This window comes from Rhinoderma darwinii, chromosome 4 (genome assembly GCF_050947455.1).
Source record: "Rhinoderma darwinii isolate aRhiDar2 chromosome 4, aRhiDar2.hap1, whole genome shotgun sequence".
Classification (NCBI taxonomy): Eukaryota; Metazoa; Chordata; class Amphibia; order Anura; family Rhinodermatidae; genus Rhinoderma; species Rhinoderma darwinii.
Window position 1 is genome coordinate 146,003,893 of NC_134690.1, and position 27,798 is coordinate 146,031,690.

The 27,798-nt window shown below is 42.3% G+C and overlaps 1 protein-coding gene across 2 annotated transcripts in view; it reads left to right on the forward strand.

Moving 5' to 3' along the window:
* PIK3CA (phosphatidylinositol-4,5-bisphosphate 3-kinase catalytic subunit alpha) overlaps positions 1–27,798 on the forward strand; it is an 83,037-nt gene that overhangs the window by 23,628 nt on the left and 31,611 nt on the right. For both annotated transcript variants that reach the window (XM_075861647.1, XM_075861649.1), the window contains exons 10-17: positions 362–486; positions 1,262–1,343; positions 2,776–2,940; positions 3,124–3,227; positions 11,145–11,316; positions 13,038–13,144; positions 13,245–13,366; positions 16,586–16,664. In XM_075861647.1, the coding sequence (XP_075717762.1) occupies positions 362–486; positions 1,262–1,343; positions 2,776–2,940; positions 3,124–3,227; positions 11,145–11,316; positions 13,038–13,144; positions 13,245–13,366; positions 16,586–16,664 (956 nt within the window). The remainder of the gene's footprint in view (positions 1–361; positions 487–1,261; positions 1,344–2,775; positions 2,941–3,123; positions 3,228–11,144; positions 11,317–13,037; positions 13,145–13,244; positions 13,367–16,585; positions 16,665–27,798) is intronic.

The following is a 27,798-nucleotide window of genomic DNA, read 5'->3' on the forward strand; positions in this document are numbered from 1 at the left end:
TGGCAGATTTTCTATTGTAGCCTGTAATATATATATATATATATATATATATATATATGTATGTATGTATAATTTAATTTGCTAAAGAGCGATGCATTCCATATTAGATTTTTCTTTTTCATCGCTGTTGTGTATTTTCTTCCAGCATGTACAAAATACTGTTTTTTTTTTTTATTTTCCATTTTTAATATTGCCATTGTGCCATGTGTATTCAATTCTCCATAGTAGAGGCACTGTCTTTTAGGTGTTCTTACAGTGTACAGCATTTAGGTAATTGTGTATTGAGAATAAGTTAAAATGGTATGGGGCGAGAATAAAAACATCCGTCTTATTTATGTACTATGGTAATGTTCTTTTTCAGACTAGCAGAATAGCCAGAGATAATGAAGTCCGAGAAAGTGATAAAGAACAGCTCAAAGCCATTTCCACACGGGACCCTCTATCTGAAATCACTGAGCAAGAAAAAGAATTCCTTTGGAGCCACAGGTGTCTTTCATTCTTCTATGTTTTATGGCTTTGCATCGAAATGTAGCAGTTTAACGATTTTGCGTTTTTTTGTCTTTTTTTTTTTTTTTTTTTTTGTACAAAGGATTAAGCTTTGATTCAAAATTGCACTAAGGTGCCAATGAGAATTAAATGCTTTTGTGGTGTTTTTGTTTTTTTACAATGTGCCAGGTGTCTTCTTTTAAAAAAATTTGAGTTTAAACTTTTTTATTTTTTATTCATGATTTATTTGTATGTCAAATAATCCCAGCAGCGAAAGGGTTAATTCTCCTCATACTATCAATTCTAAGAATATTAATGATTTCTAGGGCCTTAGAAAGTAAAAGGCTGCATGCTTTTGTACGTATCTAAGAACTCTGTATTGTATCCGTTCATTAATGCGCAGAAATCCGCGGGTGAATTGCGGCCCCATTCATGTCAATGGGCCCATGCATATGACCGTGGTTTCAACGGTCCGTGCATTGTCCAGGAGCCTGGCCCGCAAAAAGAACGGACATGTCTCATTACGGCCGCATCTTGCGGTCCAGGCTCGTTGAAATTAATGCACACTACAATGTGCACGGCCCCGTGAGTTCCGTCCGAGCCGCAAGTCACCGCCCGTGCACATCGCTACGGTCGCGTGCATAAGGCCTAAGAGGTAAAGAAGATAAATTACAAGAATACTGGATTTCACTTCAACTAATGTAGGCTTAACCGTCAGCAAAAGGTGAAAATGTTTCTTATATTTGTTCTAGTGATTCCCATTCTATTTTTGCAGGCATTATTGCCGAAATACTCCAGAAATCCTTCCAAAACTGCTCCTAGCTGTGAAATGGAATTGCAGAGATGATGTTTCACAGGTAAAATACACTACTGATATTGATTTGTACCAGATCACTCGCCACATTTCATATAGAGACTAATTTAAAAATATCAGTTTGCTGTCTTTGAAACATAACGGTGTAGCAAAGAACTTGTGTCTTCTTGCTTTTGCTATACTTCTGTGTTTACATGTAGTTCTAAGAAATGGCCCGTGTAATGTTTGTTTTTGGTTTTTTTTTATGTATGATTTTTTTATTTTTTTAGAAATAGATTATTCTGTGATTTTATTACACACAAAATTTGCGTTTCAGAACATTCTAATCGCTATCCGTATACTTATGGCCAAATCCTCATAATCAATGTTCACATCCAAACTGACTTTGAATGGTAGCAGCTGTGTATATGTGTGCACATTGGTGTAAATGGTGATTTGGATTTACATTGTCCGTGTGACATGGCTGAATAAGGCCAAAGCACAGACAGAAAGTATCATCAGGCTCCAACCCATTTCAAGCACTGATAACGCTGAGAAAAAAAAAAAGTTCTGAACGGTTGTCACATTTCATATATAGTAAAATGCCTTTTTATAAATTACTTCCGGTAGTTTAAAAGTTGTCTTTCGTAGTAGGCTTGGTAAGTGAAATGTGAATTGGATTCGTGCATAGAAATAAATTTGGTCGACATGAAGGAATCGGGTCTAGCCGTAACCATCATACTTAAAGGGAAAAGACCGAGCAGAAAATGTCAGAATGTTTTGTCAGGTGTGCAATAACTGAAATCTCTAAATCCAGCAAAAGGGATTTCACGGCTCTATATATAACGCAGTGCATTTGTTCGGAAAAGTGTTGTTTATCCAAGCTCACATACTCTGATATTCTCACATCTCTCTAAAATATCAAAAGCTTACATTTGGATGGATTTCTTCTTTAAATCCCTTAGGCCTAATTCACACTGAGTTTTTTAGGCGCTGTTTTTGATGTGGAAACAGTGTCAAAAACGTCCAAAATCGCATCACATAGATTTTACGAGTGGAAAAGAGCGTCATTCTTTCCCTTGCATATCAGTCCTTGACCTCCCACTGACATCAATGGGAGCCAGAGAAAGCAGTTTTTGCTGTGTTTTCTGCCCGCAGCACTCCATGGCCTCGGCCGAAAAACGCGTCAGAGTGCAGGCAATTCAAACCCTGCCGCAGATTTTTCTGCCTGCAAAAAAACTCTGTGACCATGGCCTTACTGAAAGAGTGGTTAAACTAGGATCTCATTTGTGCCTGAATCTTCTTGTTTTTTTTTGTTTTTTTTTGTAATTGACTTGGTGGTTTCCCTGCTTGTTCAGCCTTTTTATGGCAAAACACCAGAAGCTGTGTGCTATAAATCTTCCCTGCAGCATTTTCATACCCATATACCTTCTATTCAGTGCTGTATTAGTTGACTGATAATAAATCCTACAATTCCTGCTGTTAACAATATACAGATGTACTGTCTGCTTAAAGACTGGCCTCCAATCCGACCTGAGCAAGCAATGGAACTGCTGGATTTTAATTACCCGGACCGGATTGTACGGTCATTTGCAGTTACGTGCCTTGAGAAGTATTTGACCGATGACAAGCTGTCACAGTATCTAATCCAGCTAGTACAGGTAATTTTCTTTTGAATAAGTCTTACTACTGTGCTAGAAGCAGATTTAGATCTGAACAATTTTTCATGCAAATGTTCATAGGTTAACTTGACCTTAACATATATACGCATACATAATGACCAATAACCTCCGTCAACGTCATTGCTTTATATTTGCTTTTATATTCTTGTTTGTCTTGTGCAGGTTCTAAAGTACGAACAGTACCTGGACAATTTACTAGTTCGATTTCTGCTGAAGAAGGCCTTAACCAATCAGAGAATTGGACACTTCTTTTTCTGGCATTTGAAGTAGGTGTACAACTATAAATGTGTGCATTTTACTCCATGCTATGTGCACTATACTTGTGTGTTTATTAGTGGCGTAATGCAGTTATTCACAATGATTTTCAAGTTACAGTAAAGAATATGTCCGCTCATTACTGAGCATAAACATAGTGACTTGACTGAGGTAGCACAGTACTAACAGATTATCCTATAAACTCTCAACTTTGTAACTTTCATGTATTCGGTGCTACGGTAGATTTAAACTTTACGTCCCCAAAAGGCACTTGTTAGACAAGTGCACTGTTAAAACATGGTTATATCAGTGAGGGTGCATAGTGATCTTCTTAGATCAGCTGCCGGAGCTCCCATCATGCTATGCCAGAGATTCCCCTGGAGGCAGTGGTGTACAGTACTGTGAATGTTGGGAGCACCTGCTCATTTAACTCTCTAAGTGCACCTGTCCTGAGACAGTCTAGGCTCATAAGGCTACATTCACACGAAAAATTTCCTTTTTTTTAATTTTTTTTAATGGCCCGTGAAAAAATAGAACCTGTTCTATTTTTTGCCATTTTCACAGTCCGAGGGCCCCCATATAATTCAATGGATCAGTTTATAATGGCCATTTTCCAGGAATCCATCCTTGTGACGGCCGTTTAAAAACTGATCATGGCCCGCTCAAGAAGACTTCCTAGGCACAGCACTTCTTTAAGCGCTGAGCCTGGGGATGCCCTTGATGTCACTGTCCATGTTTGGACAGTAGTTTCAGGGCTTTCAACTATGGAGTCCCCGGCCAGAGCATCGCAAGCTCTCTGGCCAAGGACTCCTGTCTTGGGAAAACCCTTGACATCACTATCCATATAGTGGCTCCACCAGAGTAGTATCCCCGGCCAGAGCGTTGCCGACGCTCTAGCCAAGGATTCCGGCATATCAAAGCCCTTCACATCACTCTCCATACGTGGATAGTGATGTCAGGGGCTCCTTCATGAACAGAATCCCCGACCAGAGAGTCGGCAACGCCCTGGCTGGGGATTTAACTCCTGGAGGGAGCCCTAAAGGTTCCCTCTGCAGGATGGGGTGTGTGTGACGCGATCTACATGTGGGGGTGTGTGGTATTGGTGTAAGGGACGTGTGGCACTATATGGGCGCTCATCCAAAAGATAAGGAATGTTCTCACCCATGCAACATTTCAGCTCAACCGAGCCTTTCTCAAGAACGCTTGAGAAAGGCTCTGTTGTGTTGAAACGTTGCATGGGTGAATAAAAGTTCCTTATCTTTTGGATGTGCTGCCTGTCTCTCTTGTGATACTAGTCGAGAACTATAGAATTCAGTCCTGTTGGGCTTGCACTCCTATTTTATTGGAATTCCAGTTCTGTTATCCCTCAACCCTTTCAGGACCAGACTGATTATAGTTTTTGTGTTTTCCTCCCTGCCTTCAAAAAGTCATGACTTTTTTTTATTTTTTTATTTTTAAATTTTTTCATTGACCGTTATATGAGGACTTAATTTTTACGGGACAAGTTGTACTTTCTGATGGTACTATTTAATATTCGATACCATTCCCAGATATTAACTGACGGGCTGGTTCCCGTTCGTTACTTCCTCTATATTATACTATAATTGAAATTGGAAGTATTAATTATAAAACTTAGCTTTTATTAAGCTTGAATAAAATATGGAACATCACATGTTCTGTAGTGAAAAGATTACTGACATACAAACATATGAATATCGAAGATTCAGCGGTATGTATCACTAGGCTTTGTGGACAGCATTCCCGTCTAGCATGCTTAGTCTTGTAGTACTACTGTGCACTATATCTGTCCTATCTATTATCAGGTCTGCATTCAGATCTGATAGACTATCTCAAAGACGGATACCCTAATCTGCCTATATAAAATTCTGAGTGCAGTGAGCAACTCCACCTCCTGCGCGTTTCATCCTATTCTGGGTTTGTCAGGGAGACGTCAGGAGTATATGTGATCTGACTCCTTGGTGTTTGGCAGTGGCTGCGAGTGCTTCATTTCCGCATCTTTTTGTATATCAGTAAGACACTCCCCTTCCGGAGGTTCGGCCGTCCGATGGCCAATCACTGACCGGTTTACTTAATTCCTCACCCTTCTTCATGATTCCCAGCCTCTCATTGGACCGATTTTATATTTCCGTCATCGTGGGATGTTGAGGCGTCATCCCTATTGGTCTAAAGCTCTGACACTCACTATGCCGATTCTGAGTATTCGTTCCCATGTAGTGTATGGTCACCTTAAGTTGAATCATCAAATCTGAGACAGATATCTAGGAACTATAATAATATCTCAAAAGTCCATGTGTATTATCACCTCAGTGGAGCAAATATATTTGACAACTTATGATTTTTATTAGCAGCATTAATGATGATGTCTGGCTGCCATCTTGGCTCAATACTTTCTGGTGAAGATTAGAATCGTTTCAAGAAGACTGATTGTAGATGAAAATATATCGTCCTATAGATTCTCTTCAAATAGACATTGGTCATAAGTATATAGTAAATCTAGAATGCTTGTCTAGACAATACAACTCTAAGAAAATATATGATCTTGGTCACAGCCCTACGTGTGTTATCTCCTCAATGGAACAGTTATAATAGACACCTAAAGAGTTTTGGATTGTAGCATTAACCCTTTCAAGACAGAGCTCATTTTGACCTTCATGACCAGCCCCATTTTCTCAAATCTGACATGTGTCAATTTATGTGTTAATAACTCTGGAATGCTTTTGCCTATCCAAGCGATTCTGAGATTGTTTTCTCGTGACATATTGTACTTTGTGTTAGTGGAAAAATTTGGTCAATAAATGCATTGCTTATTTGTGAAAAACACCAAAATTTAGAGAAAATTTGCAAAAATTATGATTTTTCTCATTTTAAATGTATCTGCTTGTAAAACAGATAGTAATACCACACAAAATAGTTACTATTTTATATATTCCATATGTCTACTTTATATTTGCATAGTTTTTTGAACTTTATTTTATTTTTCTAGGACGTTACAACGTTTAGAAATTTAGCAGCAATTTCTCACATATTTTCAAGAAAATTTCAAAAGGCTATTTTTACAGGGACCAGTTCAGTTCTGAAGTGGCTTTGAGGGCCTTATGTACTAGATAGACCCCATAAATCACCCCATATTAAAAACTGCACCCCTCAAAGTATTAAAAATAGCATTCAGAAAGTTTCTTTACCCATTATGCGCTTCACAGGAATTAAAGCAAAATAGAGGTGAAATTTACAAATTTTTTTTTTTTGCTGAAATTCATTTGTAATAAAAAAAATTCTGTAACACAGAAGGTTTTACCCAAGAAATGCAACTCAATATTTATTGCCCAGATTCTGCAGTTTTTAGAAATATCCCACACGTGGCTCTAGTGTGATGATGGACTGAAACACAGGCCTCAGAAGCAAAGGAGCACTTAGTGGATTTTGGGGCCTCCTTTTTTTAGAATATATTTTAGGCACCATGTCAGGTTTGAAGAGGTCTTGTGGTACCAAAACAGTGGAAATCCCCCAAAAGTGAGACGGTTTTGGAAACTACACACCTCAAGGAATTTATCTAGGGGTATAGTTAGCATCTTGACCCCACAGGTCTTCTGCTATATTTATTGGAGTTTGTCTGTGAAAGTGAAAATCTACCTTTTTTCTGAAAAAATATTTAAAAAAAAAAAATCTTTGCAAGGAATAAAGATTAAAAAGCACCCCAGAACTTGTAAAGCTACTTCTCCCGATTACGCCAATACCCCATATGTGGTACTAAACTGCTGTTTGGACCCACGGCAGAGCTCAGAAGGGAAGGAGCGCCATTTGGATTTTGAAGCGCAGATTTTGCTGGATTGGTTTTCAGTGCCATGTCGCGTTTGCAACGCCCTGGAGTAAGCAAAACAGTGGAATCCCCCCAAAACAGACCCCGTTTTGAAGACTACACCCCTCAAGGAATTGTTCTAGGGGTATAGTTAGCATTTTGACCCCACAGTTTTTTTGCTGAATTTAGTGGAATTAGGCCGTGAAAATGAAAATCTACTTTTTTCTGAAAAAAAATAGAGATGTTTAATTTTTACAATGAATAAAGGAGAAAAATTACCCCAAAATTTGTAAAGCAATTTGTCCTGATTACAGCAATACGCCATATGTGGTAATAAACGGCTGTTTGGACCCACGGCAGGACTCAGGAGGGAAGGAACAATATTTGGCTTTTGGAGCTCAAATTTAGCTGGACTGGTTTTCGGGTGTCATGTCGCATATGCAAAGCCCCTGAGGTACCAAAACAGTGGAAACCTCCCAAAAGTCCCTTTAGGGGACTGGAACGAGCGATCATTAGGTCGCTGGTACAATACACTGCAGTACTAATGTATTGCAGTATAATATCATTTTACAGGCTCCTGTAACAGCGCGATCGCTGTTCCTGTCCGTTAGTCCCGGGTGTCAGCTGTAATACACAGCTGACAGCTGCAGAATATGGAGCGTGCACAGCGCATGAGCCCGCTCCATATATAACCCCTCGCACCACGACATTCTATTAAGTCGTGGTGCGCCAAGGCGTTAATGCGCAGCGGATGGTGCAAATTTGAAAATTAAAATTTTCCACTGATATGCCATTTTAATGCACAATATATTGTGCCCAGTTTGTGCCACTGAAGACAAATACCTCATACAATGTTGAGCGGGTTCTCCCGTATATAAAATGTCATATATGTGGACGTAAGCTGGTGTTCGGGCACTCTGTGGGGCTCAGAAGCAAGGGAACGCCATTTGGCTTTTGGAGCGCAGATTTTGCTTGGTAACTGTTCTGTTTGGGGTTTTGCTGATATTTCAGTTTATGATGTGGGGGCATATGTAATCTGTGCGGAGTACATCAGGGCATAATAAGAGAGTATAATAATGGGGTACATAAATAATAATTCGCAGATATGTGGCCGGTGTCACACTGATAAATGGCGCCTGATCCTATCCGCTTTTGGAACACTCTGCACATTTTGCATCGCCATAATCTGAGAGCCAGAACTTTTTTATTTTTTCTCCAACGGAGCCGTGTGAGGGCTTATTTGTTGCGGGACAATCTGTACTTTTCATTAGTATCATTTTAGGGTACATGTGATTTTTTTTTTTTTTTTTATTAGATTTTTTTGGAAGCAAAGTGACAAAGAAACATAAATTCTGACAATGTTTTTTGTATTTATTTATTTTTTTTACAGTATTCACCGTGCGGTATAATTGACATTTTACTTTATTCTGCGGGTCGGTATGATTACGGCGATACCATATGTATATAGGTTTTTTATCTTTTGTGGCATTTGCGCAATAAAATCACTTTGATAAAAAAAAATATTTTCTGTCACCATATTCTGAGAGCCATAATTTTATATTTTTCCGTCAAAAAAGCGGTGTAAGGGCTTTTTGATCACTTTTTATTCTATATTTTGGGAGGGTTGATGACCAAAAAAAAGTGATTCTGACATTGTTTTTTAATTATTTTTTTTGCGGTGTTCACCGTGCGGGAAAAATAATATTATAGTTTTATAGTTTGGGTCGTTACGAACGCGGTGATACCAAATATGTGTACTTTTTTTAACATTTTCATTTTTTTCCTATAATAAAAGACTTATTATAGGAAAAAAAGCATTCTTTTTTTTGTAACTTTTATAACTTGTTTTTACACTTTTATGAAACATTTTTATGACTTTATTTTTTACTATTTACTTGTTTTACTTGAAGACTGGCAGCACTGATCACTGCTATAATACATTACACTACCTAGGTAGTGTAACGTATTATAAACTGTCAGTGTGACGCTGAGAGTCACACTGACAGGAAGCTTATGAGGACCGGCCTCCAGCTGGTTCTCATAGGCTGCTGTGCATGGCAGACCCGGGGGCCGTTATATGGCCCCCGGTTCTGCCTTATAACCGACTGCAGCACCAGCAATCGGTCCCCGGGAAAGTTTGTTGTAGCAACAAACTTTCCAGTTTGTTATAGCAACAAACTTTCCAGTTCGTTGCTACAACAAACTTTCCCTGCGATCACATGACCGGGACCTGAACTAATCAGGTCCCGATCATATCTCCGGGAACAGAGGTAGGTGATAACAGCGCGATCCGGGTGTCAGCGCTACTCTGAGACACCCGGATCGCGCTTTTAACACCCACCGTGAATTCACGTCGGCACTGCACAGAGCCCAGCAAATGCCGACGTGAATATACAGTGGGCGGTCGGGAAGCGGTTAATGGGGGTATCTAGCGGAATACATTCTGATATAGATTAGATAGGATGAAATCAAGAAGCCTTATTATAGACGAGGATATAATGTCACCCTATAGAAATATTGATCATAGGGATACAGAAGATGTGAGAGACTTGTCATGACACAACAGCTCTAGAAGAATAGATTCTATTCGTCACACCCCATAAGATCTTCTCTAGGTAGTTTTTCATCTTAATACGTATACTTTTACATTACCATTGAGTGGCTCTACAGGAAACATGCAAAGTTTACATTATCATTGATACCCTCTGGGGTGATTTCATTTTATATATCCATCTTAACTGAGTTTGGAGCAGTAGTTTTATCCCATTTTCCCCCTCTTGGGCTGGGCTCAACTTGCTGAATCCCCTAGAATTTAATGGACTTTGGGTCACCCATGTATCTGCCATACATGTCGTGATGTTGTGGTATCCCTTCTGTTGAGGATGTCACTATAGTGGTCTCTAATACGTCTTCTAAACTCTTTTGGTTTTACCTATATAGTCCTTGGGGCATGTGCATTTTGTCAAGTATATCCCCCCCCTGGACTTACAGCTGATAAAGTGTTTATTGAGGTATTCTCTACCTGTCCTCGACCTAGTAAACGTGTTCCACAATAGACTCACATGCAAGGCAGTTCCCACATCTATAGGTCCCCAGATGTTTCCTATTTAGCCAGCATGTTTCAAGAGGTTCATCAACAAAATGGACCAGTTTATCCTTCAGACTTTTATTGCGTCTGAATGTTATCTGTGGTCTCTCACTAAGACTAAGTTTGAGATCCTCAAACTCCGATTCACTTCAGAATGTGATAGTGATACCCTGGTATTTCTGGATGTAAAAATCTCTAGAGGAGTTGGTGGTAGGATACTGATGGATGTATTTAGGAAGCCTACTGCAAACAGAATGTGCAACACAGCAGAGATCCAGTGGCTATGGCGACCGCTCTGCTTCTTTTGAGTGGGCGCCATTTTTAAAAACCCTTTCCCGACTCAAATACGAGAAAAGGGTTAAATGTTACCATAGCGGCTCTAGCTACAGGGGACACTGGCGATATCTGCATTGGCACTATGGCACATTTTGTATGGCACGATCTACAGCGTGCACTGTGGAACTATCTACATGGGCACTGGGGTTTTCAGGAGGTTTGGTTTACTGGTCATAAAAAACTGATGACTAACGGTCAGACTTGAAATTGATGATTTGAAGACCGACTGATGCAAGACGGCCAATGAAAAACTGACCGTTAATCAGCTTTTAATGGCCATTTTGTTTTTCACTGTTGTGTGAATGTAGCCTAAGTGATAAGGCCTCGTTCTGCATCGGTCTTTGTTGTTCCGCTCCATCAGAGGAGCAGAACAACAAAAATACCGGAAGCGCTGGTTCCCTTGTGCAACGGACACCATTGGCGCCCTACGGAACCCATGGACTTTCCTGAGTTCCGTCGGGTTTCCGTCAGAGTGGTTTTACAGGAAACAGTAGCACAGCATGCTGCGCTATTGTTTCAGGAATTTGGGGCCATATCTGGAACGAAGCCTCCAACGTAGGTGTGTACCGGGCCTAAGATCACTAATACACTGGATGTTTGTATGTAAACAAGCACTCAAACTGTATGAATGTGGGGCTTCTATTCTTCCCTTATATCCAGTAATGATACCTGTTAAACTTGTGTTAGGTCAGAAATGCACAGCAAAACAGTCAGTCAGAGGTTTGGCCTGCTGCTGGAATCCTACTGCAGAGCCTGTGGGATGTACCTCAAGCATCTAAGTCGACAGGTGGAGGCGATGGAAAAACTCATTAACCTCACTGACATCCTGAAGCAGGAGAAGAAAGATGAGCCTCACAAAGTAAGTACAGCAGTCAAGTTACTTAGGACATGTTAGATGTTTCTAGAAAATGCTGCACTTTCACTTAAGGGGGTTTTCTGGTTATAACAAATGATCACCTATCCACTGGATACATAACTGTTAGACCGTGGTGGGGCCCCCACCTATGTAACCGTTATGACCTATCCTCCAGTAGATAGCTAATTATTTGTTATAACCAGAATACACCCTTTAAAGTTGTATTTCAGTAACATAAATGTACTTTAGGATAATTGCTTGTCACCCTACAGAAGTTTCTAATGTACTGTAATAAACGAAAATGCCTAGTTTCAAATGTTAGTCACTCTTCGTATTGCGTTGTTTTTGTTGTAGAAGACTTTTTGTTGCCAATGCATGCTCATTTCTTTTGCCAATAGGGTATGTTCACACGTTGGGTAAACAATGCAGGTTTTCCGCAATTAAATCATTGCGGAGAATCCACAGCATATTAAAGCAGCAGCAGAGCAAATCTCATCCACACGCCAAATAAAAAATCAGCCAAAAAAAAGACGTTCATAAATTGACCTACAGTTCGTTTATTTTAAAATCCGCAGCATGTGAATTTATGCTTTGGAAAGTCTGCTTTTCTGTTGCGGGTTTTCCCTATTCAAGGGCAGAAAAGTCGCAAAAATCACAACTTGGGGGGGATTTTTTGCGGGTTTTTAAAATGAATAAATATCTTCTACTTCCCACCAGGGCATTGTCACAGCAACGGCTTGCGTGCTGGGATGACGTTTCAGCCTAATTCAGTTGACCATTGGGTTCAATTTCACTAGCCGTACCCAGGCATGATCACTGCCAGAGCTGCTGAATCTGAGCATCACTAGAACCTGTCTGACCATGTGAATCCGGTTAGGGCCTGTTCATATCAGCGTTTGCTTTCCGTTCATCTCTTCCGTCAGAGGAACAGATGAACGTGAAGACAAACAAAGTATTGTTTCCGTTTGCAATACCATTTCAATGGTATTTTTTTTTTTTTTAGTTAATTTTATTTGCCTCAGCTCGGTTGTTGTTTTTTTTTCGCGGAAACAATAGCGTAGCGTGCTGCACTATTGTTTCTGTGAAAAAAAAAACAACCTAGCAGAACGGAGACAAACAAACCCAAAAAATCCCATTGAAATCCATGTTACTGCAAAAGGAAACCATACTTTTCGTTTTGTCTTTCCGTTCATCTTTTTCTCTGAAGACACAGATGAACGGGAAGGAACATGCCCTTAGGTCTCAGAAAGCAGAACATGATGCCATGTCCTAAAGAGATTCCATACAGATGCCAAACAAAGTGATTGAAATCAACCAGTCTGGGAAGGGTTTCAAAGCCAGAGACACCAGAGAACCACAGTGAGAGCCATTATCCACAAATGGAGAAAACTTGCAACAGTGATGAACCTTTGCCGAAATGGGAAGGGCGTCACAGATTGACAAAGTTCAATCCCTGCTGACCGTATCAGACTATGTAGTGACACGGGAATGGTAACTCCCAGTTGTCAATTTTATTCATGCATTTTTAGCAAGAATAACAGGGGAATGGCGCTATGCGGAGTTGTAAGTTAAGGTGCTCCAGTATTCTTAGGTCATGGGGTTTACACGTATTTACTAAAACAGACCCCCGCTATATCTACAAAATCTGTTGTTCTAGTGCAGTGGTTATATAATTGTACTAAATACATTGCATTGCACGATATATTAATAGACATTTGTTGTAGGTGCAAATGAAGTTTCTTGTTGAGCAAATGAAGAGGCCAGATTTTATGGATGCGTTACAAGGCTTTACCTCACCTCTCAATCCTGCACATCAGCTGGGGAATCTCCGGTATTTGCATGTGTCCTTCTCCTTTCCCGCTTTCTTTCCTCCTTGTCTGATCATAGCTTACGTGCAGTTATGTTTTCTAAATCATTCTTTTGTTATTCAGGCTTGAAGAATGCAGAATAATGTCCTCTGCAAAAAGGCCTCTTTGGCTAAACTGGGAGAACCCTGATATTATGTCTGAAATGCTCTTTCTGAATAATGAGATAATCTTTAAAAACGGAGATGGTACGTTAAACTGGCGATGCCTATAATGTTTCATGTATGAAGAGCTTACCGTAGCATGAGTAGTGCACAGAAATGGTCCGATTTTAGATGTATAAGTAAGGCCCCATGCACACGACCCTAGTGTTCGTTCGTAATTACGGATCAAATTGCGGATCCATTCATTTCTATAGGCTACGGATACCTTTCTGTATACTTACCAATGTGTGTCCGGGCCATAGAAATGATCAGTAAAATATAGAACACGTCCTATTCTTGTCCACAATTGCGGCACGGACTCGCCAATAGAAGTCTATGGGCGCTTCCGCAATTGCGGACCGCTGCGGATGTGCATCTGTATTTCTGGATTCTTATTTCTGGACCGTAAAAATCATTACGGTTGTGTGCATGATTCCTATTTGGTATACTATTGAGCAAAATATGAAAACAAGTGGTAAGATATACTAGGTGTAATAAAGTTGAATAAAATCTAAAGACTGTCACTCGCAGTGTTTGTTAAAACTTTAGTGACCAGCCTATTTTGGGCCTTAAAGAGGCTCTGTCACCAGATTATCAAATCCCTATCTCCTATTGAATGTGCAATGTAGATAACAGCAAAGTTGTTTGTTTTTTCACTAAAGACTCACAGTGTGACGTCACCCACAGGTCCTTCAACCTTGTCGTCGGAAGAGAGAAGACACCACCGCTCCAGGCGTCCAAAAGGTTAATATGCTCGTCTCTAGGGAGTTTACTATGCTTACCTGAACATGGTGATGCTGCTGCAAATTCAACTGTACGCCTGGAACTGTGGTGTCTTCTCTCTTCTGACGCCAAGGTTGAAGGACCTGTGGGTGACGTCACGCTGTGTCTGCAGTGAAAGAAGCTGGCTGGGAATGATTACGTCTCCCACAGGTCCTTCAACCTTGGCGTCGGAAGAGAGAAGACACCGCAGCTCCAGGCGTACAGTTGAATTTGCAGCAGCATCACCATGTGCAGGTAAACATAGTAAACTCCCTAGAGACGAGCATATTAACCTTTGGACGCCTGGAGCTGTGGTGTCTTCTCTCTTCCGACGACAAGGTGGAAGGACCTGTGGGTGACGTCACGCTGTGTGGCTTTAGTGAAAGAAGCTGGGTGGGAATGATGAGAAGGGTATGATGCTGATTCGTCAGCGTCATACACTAATATTCACAACGCCCAGTTGGTAATACGAGAAAACACGCCCAGTTGTCCATTGAAAAGCTCATTTGCATAAGTATAAAATTGCTCATAACTTGGGCAAAAATAATAGTTAAAAAAAAAACAAACTTTGCTGTTATCTACATTGCAGCGCCCATCACATTCAATAGGAGATAGGGATTTGATAATCTGGTCACAGAGCCTCTTTAAAGTGTAACTAAAGTTTTTGACAAACTTCTGAAATGTCATAGTGACATGTCAGAAGTTTTGATTGGTGGGGTCTGAGCACTAAGACCCCCACCAATCACTCAAACGAAGCCGCAGAAGCGCTCAAGTAAGTGCACAGCCGCTCCATTTCTGTTCAGCTTTTTCCGGATAGCCGATGTATCGGAGTACTGGCTCAGACTTTCCATTGAGCTCGTACTCAGATACATTGATTTCCGGAAAAAGCCGCACAGACACGAAGCGGCTCGTCACTCACACAAACGCTTCTGCCTCTTCATTTGAGCGATTGGGAGTCTCAGTGCTCGCACCCCCACCAATCAAAACTTCTGACATGTTACTATGACATGCCAGAAGCTCGTCAAACGTTTAGTTACCCTTTAATGACTAAGCGTTTTTCTTTTTCCGCTTTTAGATTGTTCATTTCATTAGCGCTAACTTATTAGTTTTCCATAGACAGTGATGGAAGGGCTTGTTTTATGCGGGACAAGTTGTATTTTTATATGCCACCATTTTGAGGTACTTATCATTAACCTTTTTTCTTAACAACTTTTTTATTCTGTGGGTTTTTACGATTACGATGATGCCAAATTTATATATATATTTTTTTTTTGTTTCACTATTTTTTGGCAATGAACACTTTTTTTATTTGTGTTTTTGTGTTGTCTTATCTAAGAGCCATAACTCTGACGGCTTATTTTTTGGTGGACTGACTTATAGTTTTTAATGCCACCATTTTGAGGTTCTTATCATTGGGGTACATACAACTTTTTGATCGCTTTTTACTGCATTTTTTGAGAGTCCGGGTGAACATAATACAGCAATTCTGGCATTTTTTTTCTTTATCTTTTACAGCGCTCACTGTAGGTTAAATAACATAAAGCTTTTATAGGTCAGGTCATTACCGTATGCTGCCGCACTACGTAATTGTACGCAGCGTAGCCGTCGTGGAAACGGCAGGAAGTTCCGCCCAAAACACCCCACCAAATTGTGGTGCAGTTTATCGGACGCAATAACCGCTGCGGAAATACTGCAGGGAAAAAAATGTTTATACTTCGAACCCAGGCGTTGTCATAGCGATGCCCCCCTCTGCTCTGAGTACAGCCTGACCTCCTGTAGTCCATGTGACCGCTGCAGCCTATTATTGGCTGCAGTAGTCACATGGGCTGAAACGTTATCCCAGGAGGCCGGCTGCTATCACAACAGAGGATCGCATCTGTATGACAATGGGGTAAGTATATGATTTATTTATTTTTGCAGCGAAATTGCAGCATTTCTCCTGCAAAAGTCGCAATACTTAGCTATTAGTTGCGGGTTTTACCTCCCCATTAAATTCAATCAGTTTTCTCCATTTGATTTTTATTCTGCTGTGTGTGGATGAGATTTGTTCAAATCTCATCCACACCTCTGCTACTGTACTACTCTATGGATTTTCCGCAATGAAATCTGCCGCGTAGTACAGTAGCAGAGGTGTGGATGAGCGATTTTAACAAATCTTAACCACACACGGCAGAATAAAAATCAAATCGAGAAACCGTTTACTAATAGCTATGTATTGCGACTTCTGCTCGAGAAACGCTGCAATTTCGCTGCAAAAATAGCAAATGAGAAAAAAATATATATACGCTGTGGCGCTCGGCTGCCATGGAAACCATAGTTTGTTGCTTTGATAAAGATATCTTTTCTATGCATGCACAAAGCTGACAAACAATTATACTATTCATTCATGTGATGAAAAAAATGTAACTGTGGCCCTTTAAGTGGTCCATATTGTCATATTTGTCTACCAATTGTTGCTCAACTTCTCTAACACTACTGAGTGTTCCATTGTTTTAACCCTAGACTTGCGTCAAGATATGCTAACGCTCCAGATTTTAAGGATTATGGAAAATATTTGGCAAAATCAGGGACTTGATTTGCGGTGAGTGAAGTGTCAAAAAAAAAAATATTAAAATGGGATATTCAATTGAAAATGTTAATATTGATAGAATATGCCATCACCGTCTGTTGGGGGTCAGATTGCTGGGACCCACACACTCCTTAGAACATAGGGGATGTGACCACTATAGCTTCTCTACATAGCACTGTTCCTAACCAGGCATTGTGATGAGAACTGCCATTCTTTAGATACCAAGTTGAAATTGGCGCTGTGCTAGGAATCAGTGAAGTTTATTTAGTTTTTGGAAAAATCCATTTAAAGGGCATATAAGGCATGAAAATCCTGGTAGATTACCTTTAAAAATACAATACCCTTGGACACAACAAATGGCCCCCGATCCTACTGGAGGAAAGTTTGTTTCCCATGAGGTATATAAATGACCCAACTGAGCCCTCTCGGCACAATCTGGTAATTTCTCTCCCTTAGGCCTTATTCAGACGAACGGGAAATACGTCTGTGCAACGTGCGTGATTTTCACCCGCGTCGCACGGACCTATATTAGTCTATGGGGCCGTGCAGACATGTGCGGGATTTTTACTCATCGTGAGTCCGCTGAAAAAAAGTCACGACATGTCCGTTCTTTGGCCGTTTTTCGCGCATCACGCACCCATTAAAGTCAATGGGTGCGTGAAAACCACGCATGCTGCACTGAAGCACTTCCGAGCGAACTGCGTGATTCGCGCAACTGCTGTGAAAAGGATGAATGAAAACAGAAAAGCACCACGTGCTTTTCTGTTTACAAACATCCAAATGGAGTGTCATAATGATGGCGGCTGCGCGAAAAGCACGCAGCCGCGCATCATATGCTACTGTCACACGGAGCTGTTAAGTGTCTTTTGCGCAGGCAAAACGCCGTGTTTTTTGCCTGCGCAAAAACTGCACGCTCGTGTGAATCCAGCCTTAAGGTGACCTTTCACTTTCTGCTTCAGAGCTGGTAGAACCCATGAGGGGGAAGCTGTTAAGTCGCAGCATGTGTACACTGAAGATCTCTCGTCCTTTCTGGCCTTCATGCTGAATGTTATTTTAGCAGCAATATAAGTTGATTTTCCTGTGTATAAGTATTTTTATTCACATCTGGAGCAGAACAACGAGAATGATGGCCGCGACGGATCCGTTGCACGACGGACACAAACGGTGCTCGACAGACCCATTTGATTATAATTTTACCTGCATGCTGCACTCTTTTGTCTAGCATTTTTGACCGGATCTCCGACGGAGGTTCTTATTGGAGCTTTCAACGCAGATGATGTAAACACAGCCTTTTCTCGTTAATATCATTAGAGGACGCACCATGAGTATACAAAAATGTGGTTGTCACCGCATCGGCTTGGTGGTTATATAAGGTGTGCAATAGTCTGTCTGAACACACATCACTCATTGTGGCCATGGGTAAATGCGATTTATCAGAGTTGCAAAAAGGGATCATTATTGGCGTTCAGGCCAAGGCTGGCAGTGTTTCTCAAACAGCACAGTTTGTGAGCTGTTCGCGTGCTGCTGTGTTGAAAGTGTATCATGAGTGGACAAATGGCACCATTGGGAATAACCGATGTGGAAACTGCGGAGCACCACGTGCCATTGATGAGCGAGGTAAACGTCCGCTACGAAGGTGCACGAGGACCGAACGACACGCTACAGTGGAGCATCTCACCGTGAAAATCAACCAGGGGGCTACCATTCGTGTGTGTGTAAAACCGTTCAGTGAACCCGACTGCGTATGGGGCTCCAAAGCAGACGCATGGTCACTGCACCCATGCTAACAAAGGTGCATGGGCAAAAAAGGCTTAAATTTGCACGGCAGTATCTGAATTGGACCACCGATGATTGGCAAAGGCTTGCCTTCTCCGATGAGTGACGTTTTTTGCTTCATCGAACGGATGGACGCTGGCGTGTCAGGCGAGAAACATCAGAGAACAAACACCCTCCAATCATTGCTGGAAGAACACAAGCCGGTGGCAGCAGCGTTATGGTCTGGGGAGATTTTTCACGGCATTCTCTGGGCATACTCATCCATGTGGAAGGCACTCTGAACCAATTTGCACATGAATCCATTTTTGCAGATCACGTCCAACCATATATGCTGTTTCTCTTCCCTGGGGTAGATGGAATCTTCCAGCAAGACAATGCAATGTGTCACACAGCTGTAAATATCCGACAGTGGTTGGAAGAGCATGACCAAGACTTCCAAGTACTTCCCTGGCTCCCTAATTCACCAGACTTGAACCCAATTGAGCATCTGTGGGACCACCTCGATAGTCTTGTTCGGTCTATGGATCCTGCCCCACGCTCCATCTAGCAGATGTGGGATGCACTGCAGTCCGCATGGCTCCAGATTCCTGAGACAATCTACCAGCACCTTATTGAGACACTCCCAGCCCGTCGCGCTGCTGTCCGTACTGGACTCACTGGTTACTCTGGATATTAGCTGGTGGTCATAATCATGTGACTCGACTGTATATCAGCAATGACTCTCATGAAAACCAGGTAAAGTGTCTAGATTACAAAACGAATCCAATCAGAACCAAAAGTTGTACCACACATATGTAAATAAGTTCAATTACCTGTAGCCGGCATGATGGATGCTGGAAAACTCACTAGAGGATACACCTCAACACGTGTTTTGCATCCTTCGTCAGGATGTGATTAGTGATAGTGTTTACAAGGTTTAAATAGTTCTACTCTATGGCGGTGTACAATGGCACATAGCGCATCAAGAGGCTGGTTCACATACCCTATCCGTGTCATACACGTTAAACGCAAGTGAGAGCAGATGCCCATACCTGAATTTCTGCTGACCACTTCCGGAGTGATGCAGAACCCGTCCCAGCATGCGCAATCAACCACCAATATAAACTCTGAGGATTCTGTACATAAGTAGTAACCATGTCTACATTCATACACGTTTTATATAACTAAATAAAAGGTGTCTTCCAACAACAGTCTACAATAAATATAAATACAAGGATGAGAGAGAGAGGATATAAATCTCTATCTACATATCATAATAAATTATGCCAGGTCTATAAAATAGTATATATAAATTTACAAAATATATAATGAAAAGGGATCGGAGACCACACTAAGAACACCACCCGTGCCCAACACAAGTGGTGCACATACCATGTGCAGACCCCATCAAAAAATTAAAATTAAAAGCTGGATGATCGCTTCTAAGGGACAACTAGGGCAGGATAGGCAGGTGTCATTCTTAGATGTCCACCTTTCAAGCCCAGACCTGCTTGGTAATAGCCAATGAAGAGTTTGTTCTCCCTACTTTTTGCACCTCCCCATCTAATCTGACGGAGCAGGTTTTGCGTTGTCTTCATTTGGTAACCGCAGTCCGAGTCTATCTTGCTGCGATAGTCGTTTCAGTGCTCCGATTCTCTTGTTTCTGAAGGGCCACGCAAAGGTTTGGCAGCAACTAGGGCCACCATTGTGTGTCTTCCTACATAGTCTAGTGTTATCTCTAACTTTTGTCAAAGTGTTTGATCGTCAAGTTTTATGATCATCCAGACCAGCTAGTCTGTTTGTTTATATCTGCATAGCTTTTCACCTCATGTGTCTAGTTGATTTGATTAATAGCTGAACGAGCTTAATTAGGCCTAGATCTGAGCATCTACTCCCCTATAAATTTAGATGTAGCATATGGGGAAGGCACTCGTGCAGGGGGGCACGAAGGCAGAAGTCATCTCTGTTTAAGTGTCATATTGTCAGTGTCCTGGCAGTTATACATGGCAATTGGAAAGTGACAGGTAAGCTGCAAAACCAAACAAACTAGCACACATTCTACTTATTAGATTCAACATTCTATCTGTTTACAAACAAACATGTTCGCTACCGCGCTCATCATTATAGCTGCTCTTGGATTACAATCCTATCGCCTAATCAGGCCTTGGCAAAAAACAGTCCACATCAGTCCCTCTCCTTGCCTCGCCCATGTACAGCTCCCATGCACTATTCACTTTCCTCAGTCAACTTAACCCATCTCATCCCACTGCCCAACATAAAAATCACTCTCCTAAATCACAGAACCATCTGCTGTCTCTCTCCATTCTCCTGCTACTAGCTGCAGGGGACATCTCTCCCAACCCTGGTCCTCCCTTTTCTTCTGCCAAGCTCAACCACTTACCTGCCACACATAGAAACCTTGCAAATCTTCTTACCATTCCTTGTACGTCTTCCCCTGTCTCTTTTAACTGTGCTCTCTGGAATTCTCGGTCCGTGTGCAACAAACTCACCTTTATTCATGACTTATTCTTTCTAACTCTCTTGACCTTCTGGCTCTTACAGAAACATGGCTACATCTGTCTGACACTGCTTCCCCTGCTGCTCTATCTTATGGTGGTCTCCAGTTCTCTCATGCCCCCAGACCTGAGAACAGGCAGGGTGGAGGAGTAGGTATACTTCTTTCCCCACACTGCACTTTTCAGATCCCCCTCACTCACATTTCCCGCTTTTGAAGTCCACACCCTCAGACTCTTTCACCTTTTTTCCCTCCGAGTGTTGTCTACGCCCCCCGGGCTCACCCCGCCAATTCCTGGATCATTTTGCTGCCTGGCTTCCACAATTTCTATCCTCTGAAACACCCACTCTCATCATGGGTGACTTCAACATCCCCATTGATAACCCAATCTCCTCATCTGCCTCCCAGTTTCTATCTTTAAAGAGGCTCTGTCTCCAGATTATAAGTGCCCAATCTCCTACATAGTCTGATCGGCGCTGTAATGTAGATAACAGCAGTGGTTTTTATTTTGAAAAACGATAATTTTTTAGCAAGTTATGAGCAATTTTAGATTTATGCTAATTAGTTTCTTAAAGACCAACTGGGTGTGTTTTTTACTTTTGACCAAGTGGGTGTTGTAAAGAAGTGTATGAGGCTGACCAATCAGTGACCAATCCGCCTCATACACTTCTCATTGTTCCAGCCCAGCATGATCCACGGCACAGTGTGATTGTGCAGTGAAAGAAGCTGGACTGGAACAATGAGAAGTGTATGACACTGATTGGTCACTGATTGGTCAGCCTCATACACTTCTTTACAACACCCACTTGGTCAAAAGTAAAAACACGCCCAGTTGGTCTTTAAGAAACTAATTCGCATAAATCTCTAATTGCTCATAACTTGCTAAAAAATGATCGTTTTTCAAAATAAAAACCACTGTTGTTATCTACATTACAGCGCCGATCAGATTATGTAGGAGATAGGGCACTTATAATCTGGTGACAGAGCCTCTTTAACCTCGTCCCTAGGTCTGTCACAACTTACTAACTCTCCTACACATGAAGACGGGCATTCACTTGACGTGGTCTTCTTCCGTCTCTGCTCAGTTTCTGACTTTATTAACTCTCCTCGCCCGCTCTCTGATCACAACTTTCTCTCCTTTACTATCAAGTATTCTCTGCCTTCTCAGGTCGTGCCTACTTATCAGACCTATATAAATCTACATGCCATTAACACTCAGACAGTCTACAGCCCTCATTGTCCCCTATCTCTTCCCTCTCCTGTCCCAATCTGGCTGCCAAACTTTCTCAATAACACTCAAGAATGCATTGGATGAAGCAGCCCCCCCCCCCCCCACACTCCGAACCACTCGACAAAGACAACCCTGGCACACGCCTCAATCCCGCTTTCTTCAGCGGTGCTTGAGATGTGCCGAACGACTGTGGAGAAAATCGCATTTGGATGCAGATTTCCTCCATTACAAATTTCTGCTGAGAACTTACAACTCTGCCCTTCACCGAGCCAAACAAGTCTATTTCACTTCTCTCATCTCCACACTATCTAATAATCCAAAACGCCTCTTTGATACTTTTCACTCCCTCCTTAGTCCTAAAGTGCAGACGCCAATCACAGATCTCAGTTCTGAAGACCTGGCCACTTATTTTAAAGTTAAAATTGACAACATCCGCCATGATATCTCCCAGTCCCCTAGTAACATCGATCCCCTTCCCTCCCGCACTCCCTCTTCTTCATTTTCAGCATTTGACCCAATAACAGAAGAAGTCTCTAGGCTCCTCTTCTTCTCGTCCTACTATCTGTCCTAGTGATCCTATCCCCTCCTCCAGTCCCTCTCCCCAGCTGTCACTAGTCACCTGACTAAAATATCTAGCCTCTCTTTCCTCTGGTATCTTTACCTCCTCTTTTAAACATGCCATTATAAACCCATTACTGAAAAAACCAACTCTTGACCCATCCAGCGCTGCTCACTACCGACCAGCCTCTAATCTGCCCTTCATCTCCAAACTCCTGGAACGCTTGGTCTACTCTCGCATTATCCGTTCTCTCTGCTAACTCCATTCTAGACCCCTTACAATCTGGTTTCCGCACTCTACACTCCACAGAAACTGCCCTTACTAAAGTCTCAAATGATCTCTTGGCGTCTAAATCGGTCGGTAAATACTCTCTCCTGATTCTTATGGATATCTCTGCAGCCTTTGACACTGTAGACCACAAACTCCTACTTAACATGCTCCACTCTATTGGCCTCAAGGAGGTGGCTCTCTTGGTTTTCCTTCTATCTTTGACCGCTCGTTCAGTTTGTCATTTGCTGGTTCCACTTCTTATCCTCTTCCCCTTGCTATCGGGGGTTCCTCAGGTTTCAGTCCTAGGTCCGCTCCGTGCCTGGGTGATTCTCCCCCTTCCCTCCGACAAAGAGTCACAGGACACTAATCTGAGCTGCTAATTAGCATCAGATATGACTAGGACTGCTCCGTCCCCTGCAAGCACCCTGCTGTCCCGTCTTATCTTCCCTGCACTTGCCAGGGAAAGTGAAAAGAAAAACTGATTCCTTTCTTCTGGAGTGTGCAGAGATATTTACATCCCTATATATAATGTGTTCTGTTGTGTATACCTCGGTGCACACTGACAGTATTGTAATTATGACTTCAGAGTTCACTGCCCATGAAAGATACAGACAAATCGTAAAATAGTGCCTGTTAAAGAGGTTTCCTATCTTAGACAATTGATATGCTGTAAAAGTCTGATAGATGCGGGTCCCACCTCCGGGACCCGCACCTATCTATGGAACGGAGCCCCCTACACCCCATTCTAGCTTACTCGACTCCACTGCCTCCCGGCCACATCCTGGTTAGGTGGTCGGGAGTTACAGAAACAGCTGAGTGCTCGCTGAGCTACGCGGTTTCGGTAACTCCCATAGAAGTGAATGGGAGTTAATGAAACAACGTGTCATGGCAATCTACGCTATTTCCAGAGCTCGCTGTGCTACGCTGTTTCTGTAACTCCCATTCACTTCTATGGGAGTTACGGAAGCAGCGTAGCTCAGTGAGCTCGGCTGTTTCCGTAACTCCCGACCACCTAACCAGGATGTGGCCAGGAGAGCCGTGTAAGCTAGAAAGTGGTTTAGGGGGCATCGTTCTAGAGATAGGTGCAGGACCCAGAGGTGGATATGCCATAATTGTCCAAGATGAGAAAACCCCCTTTAAGCTGGTATTGAAGTACAAACTGTGTTTGCTGTGCTGGCCTACAAGGATTGCCTGCCAACCAACTGAAAACAGACAACGAACTGGAGGGAGAAAGCCATAAAAAGGGTCGCTACGTTATTTAAAAAACAAAACGAAGAAAAACAAACCTGCAAATACTTTATATTTAGATATATATGCAATATAGATACTGCCAATAAAGACCTGTCACGATAAAAGGCGGGCGGCAGCGGACCTCTGTCTGTCTCAGCAGGGGTTGTATTACTTTGGGGAGCAAAGAGGGGATTATTACTTTGGGGCACAAAAATGAATATTTTAAGGGTAAGTTCACACGTAGCGTAGATACTGTAGATTTTCCATAACTGATTTTTTATTTTTTGGTGAAAAATCTGCATGTTAATACAGTAGCAGCAAAAGTGTATGAGATTTAATCACATCTCATCCACACGCTGCATAAATGACGAGCAGGAAATTCTGCTCAGAAATTGACCTGTGGCAGACATTCCGGCAAAAAAACTTCACCACAATTTGGTGCAGTTTTCCGTCCGAAATTCCCTGTGCCGCAGCGTATCCGCCCTGTGTGAACATAGCCTAACTCTGTAGAAGCGCTGCGGGTAGCAACAGAATAGGACGTGTGTGCGCAAAAACTAGTCATGACTGGAACTTGGAAGAAGTTGAGAAGAGAAGGGAAAGAGAAGACGTCACATGTAAGTTATTGGATGTAACTGTACTATGCTCACTATTCACTGTGTAGAACTGGTATTTGACACTTATTGGGGGCTGCATTATTTAGAGGTATGGGGGGGGGGCGGTACAAAGTATATGTCTTTGCGTTTGTGCCCATGATCTTTTCTGACCGTTGCAATGCCTCTGGCTGCTAAAGCTGCATCAACGGGTCACTTAAGAAACCCAGCGATGCAGCTTTAAATTATGAGTGGGCCACAGACATCGGCCATGAAGTGAAGTTGCGGGGAAGGGGATTCCCAAGCTGAACTTTTGCACCAGGGCCCTTGAGCCTTTAGCTACTCCCCTGGCAGTGATATACTAGTTGAGTCCATGCAATGATTAGCTGCAGAGTTATAAAACCATCCTGACTTTCACGGTCTATACTATCTGTGAGTACTGTGTGCAGTGAGTCCAGTGTATTTCTGAGATGCTTCTACTCGCTGCCTCCCGTGTAAAAACTGACAGAGAAATCTATCACTAGCAGGAGAGAGGCTGGGCTGCCTCACATAGGATACACAGAGACTGCAGTTCGGGGACTATCACTGATCTATCACTTGCTGCACTTCGGATGCAGAGGAAGTGCAGTGTGATAAGACTGCCACATTTTCCTCTGCAAGGCCAGAAGCTTCATGGGAAATGTAGTCTGCATTAGGGGAACAATATCCGAGCTGAACAAGGAACCAAGTTGTAATTTGAGAAGTTTGAGGGAAAAAAGTTTTTTCCCTGGTGCTGCTAACTGGTAAAAACCCTTCTTGAGTAATGAGGATTTAAAACAAGCAAATGTAATATCAGATATTGTTTACGCGTTTTCAAGGCTGGACCGGCCTGTTCATCAGGTAGAATACAAATGCTATACATCCCCCTTGCAAAGGTGAAATAGCCAAGACAAAGTGGTAAAAAAAATGTGTGAAAAAGTGCCAAGTCAATCCTCATGTACACAAATGTATTTTTGTCCTCCCGTAAATACAGGTCCTTGGTCACACGTATTTGACCCGTATTGCACCCGTATTTATGGGCACGTTTTCACTGCAAAATTGCACTGCAGTAATCGGCAGCCCTTCTCTCTATCAGTGCAGGATGGAGAGAAGGGGCAGCCCTTTCCGCAGAAAAAGTAAAAAATTCATACTTACCCGGCCGTTGTCTTGGTGACGCGTCCCTCTCGACATCCAGTCTGACCTCCCTGGATGACGCGGCAGTCCATGTGACCGCTGCAGCCTGTGATTGGCTGCAGCGGTCACATGGGCTGAAACGTCATCCCGGGAGGCCGGACTGGAGGAAGAAGCAGGGAGTTCTGGGTAAGTATGAACTTCTATTTTTTTTTATTTTTTTTACAGGTTGATCTATATTGTGATCGGTAGTCACTGTTCAGGGTGCTAAAAGAGTTAATGCCGATCGATTAACTCTTTCAGCACCCTGGACAGTGACTATCCCCTGACGTCGCCTAGCAACGCTCCCGTAATTACGGGTGCACACACACACGTAGTCATTTGTATTTACAGGAGCCCCATAAACTTCTATGGGTCTGCCCGTGCCGTTATTACGGCCTGAAATAGGACATGTTCTATATTTTTTTAACGGCACGGGCACCTTCCCGTAAGCATACGGGAAGGTACCGTGGCCAATAGAACTCTATGGGCCCGTAATTACGGGCGTTTTTACGTTCATATGCATGGGGCCTCACATGGATGAGTCATGCAGACGTGTTTGGATGAGACATGGAGGAGTCATGCAGAGGTGTTTGGATGAGACATGGAGGAGTCATGCAGAGGTGTTTGGATGAGACATGGAGGAGTCATGTAGAGGTGTTTGGATGAGACATGGAGGAGTCATGTAGAGGTGTTTGGATGAGACATGGAGGAGTCATGTAGAGGTGTTTGGATGAGACATGGAGGAGCCATGTAGAGGTGTTTGGATGAGACATGGAGGAGCCATGTAGAGGTGTTTGGATGAGACATGGAGGAGTCATGTAGAGGTGTTTGGATGAGACATGGAGGAGACATGCAGAAGTGTTTGGATGAGACATGCAAATGTCTTTGACAGGTTAAAGGTTACTTGGTTTGAAAAGGTCATTGAGGTGATAACACACTGTCAAAGTAAAAATAAGGCTAAAAAGACTGCAGTATAGATAAGAAAGATAGGGGACACACCTATTTCACCGCTCACAGTGGCATGTACGTGTTAATACAATTATAAAATTATTATATAGGCAGAGTTGATAACTGGCGTATTGTAGCATATATATATATTTTAAATCAAACCGGTGTATAAAATGAAGAAACTGGCCTGCTGCAGTCTGCATGATCGCGCCACTGGAAATGGTAGTGGTCTGTAGCCCGGGAGTTGGAGGCTATGGTGGAGTTATGGAGGGTTAGTGAGTGCTCTATAAAGACAGCTACTATATGAAATGTAGTCCCATTTTGTAACTAAGGTAACCTGACGCTTGTTGGGACTGTGGAAGCTCAGTGCAGTCGATAGGGAAAAACGAAGAGACGGAGCGAAGGTAAGTTTATGTGGTGCTGATTGCTATTCATTCTGGGTGGGTAGCCGTTCTGTTGGGGAATTCAATGATAAACCTTAGATTGGTAAGTAAGTGCACCTATTGGGGTCACGGGGTCCAGATCAAAATGGGAACTATTGTATGTGCTGGATATATATCAACGTGAGGTAGACATAAGAAAGGAGGGTAAGGGACCCGTTCATAGGGAAACTGCTGGATACGCTAGATGATCGTTTCAGTCAATTTGTTTAAACCATGGGGCACCAAGGTATCTAATTTGTAGATCCAATAGACCTCTTTTGCACAAAGAGTTGAACCCATTGGGAAGGTGTGCATCTATTTGGTCAATTGGGGTTATTTTAAAACACCCAAAATCCAGTTTATGCTTAAATGTGCAATGTTTTGAGACACTGCATGAGGAATTTTTTGTTAGTTAGGCCCTGTTCACACGGAGTT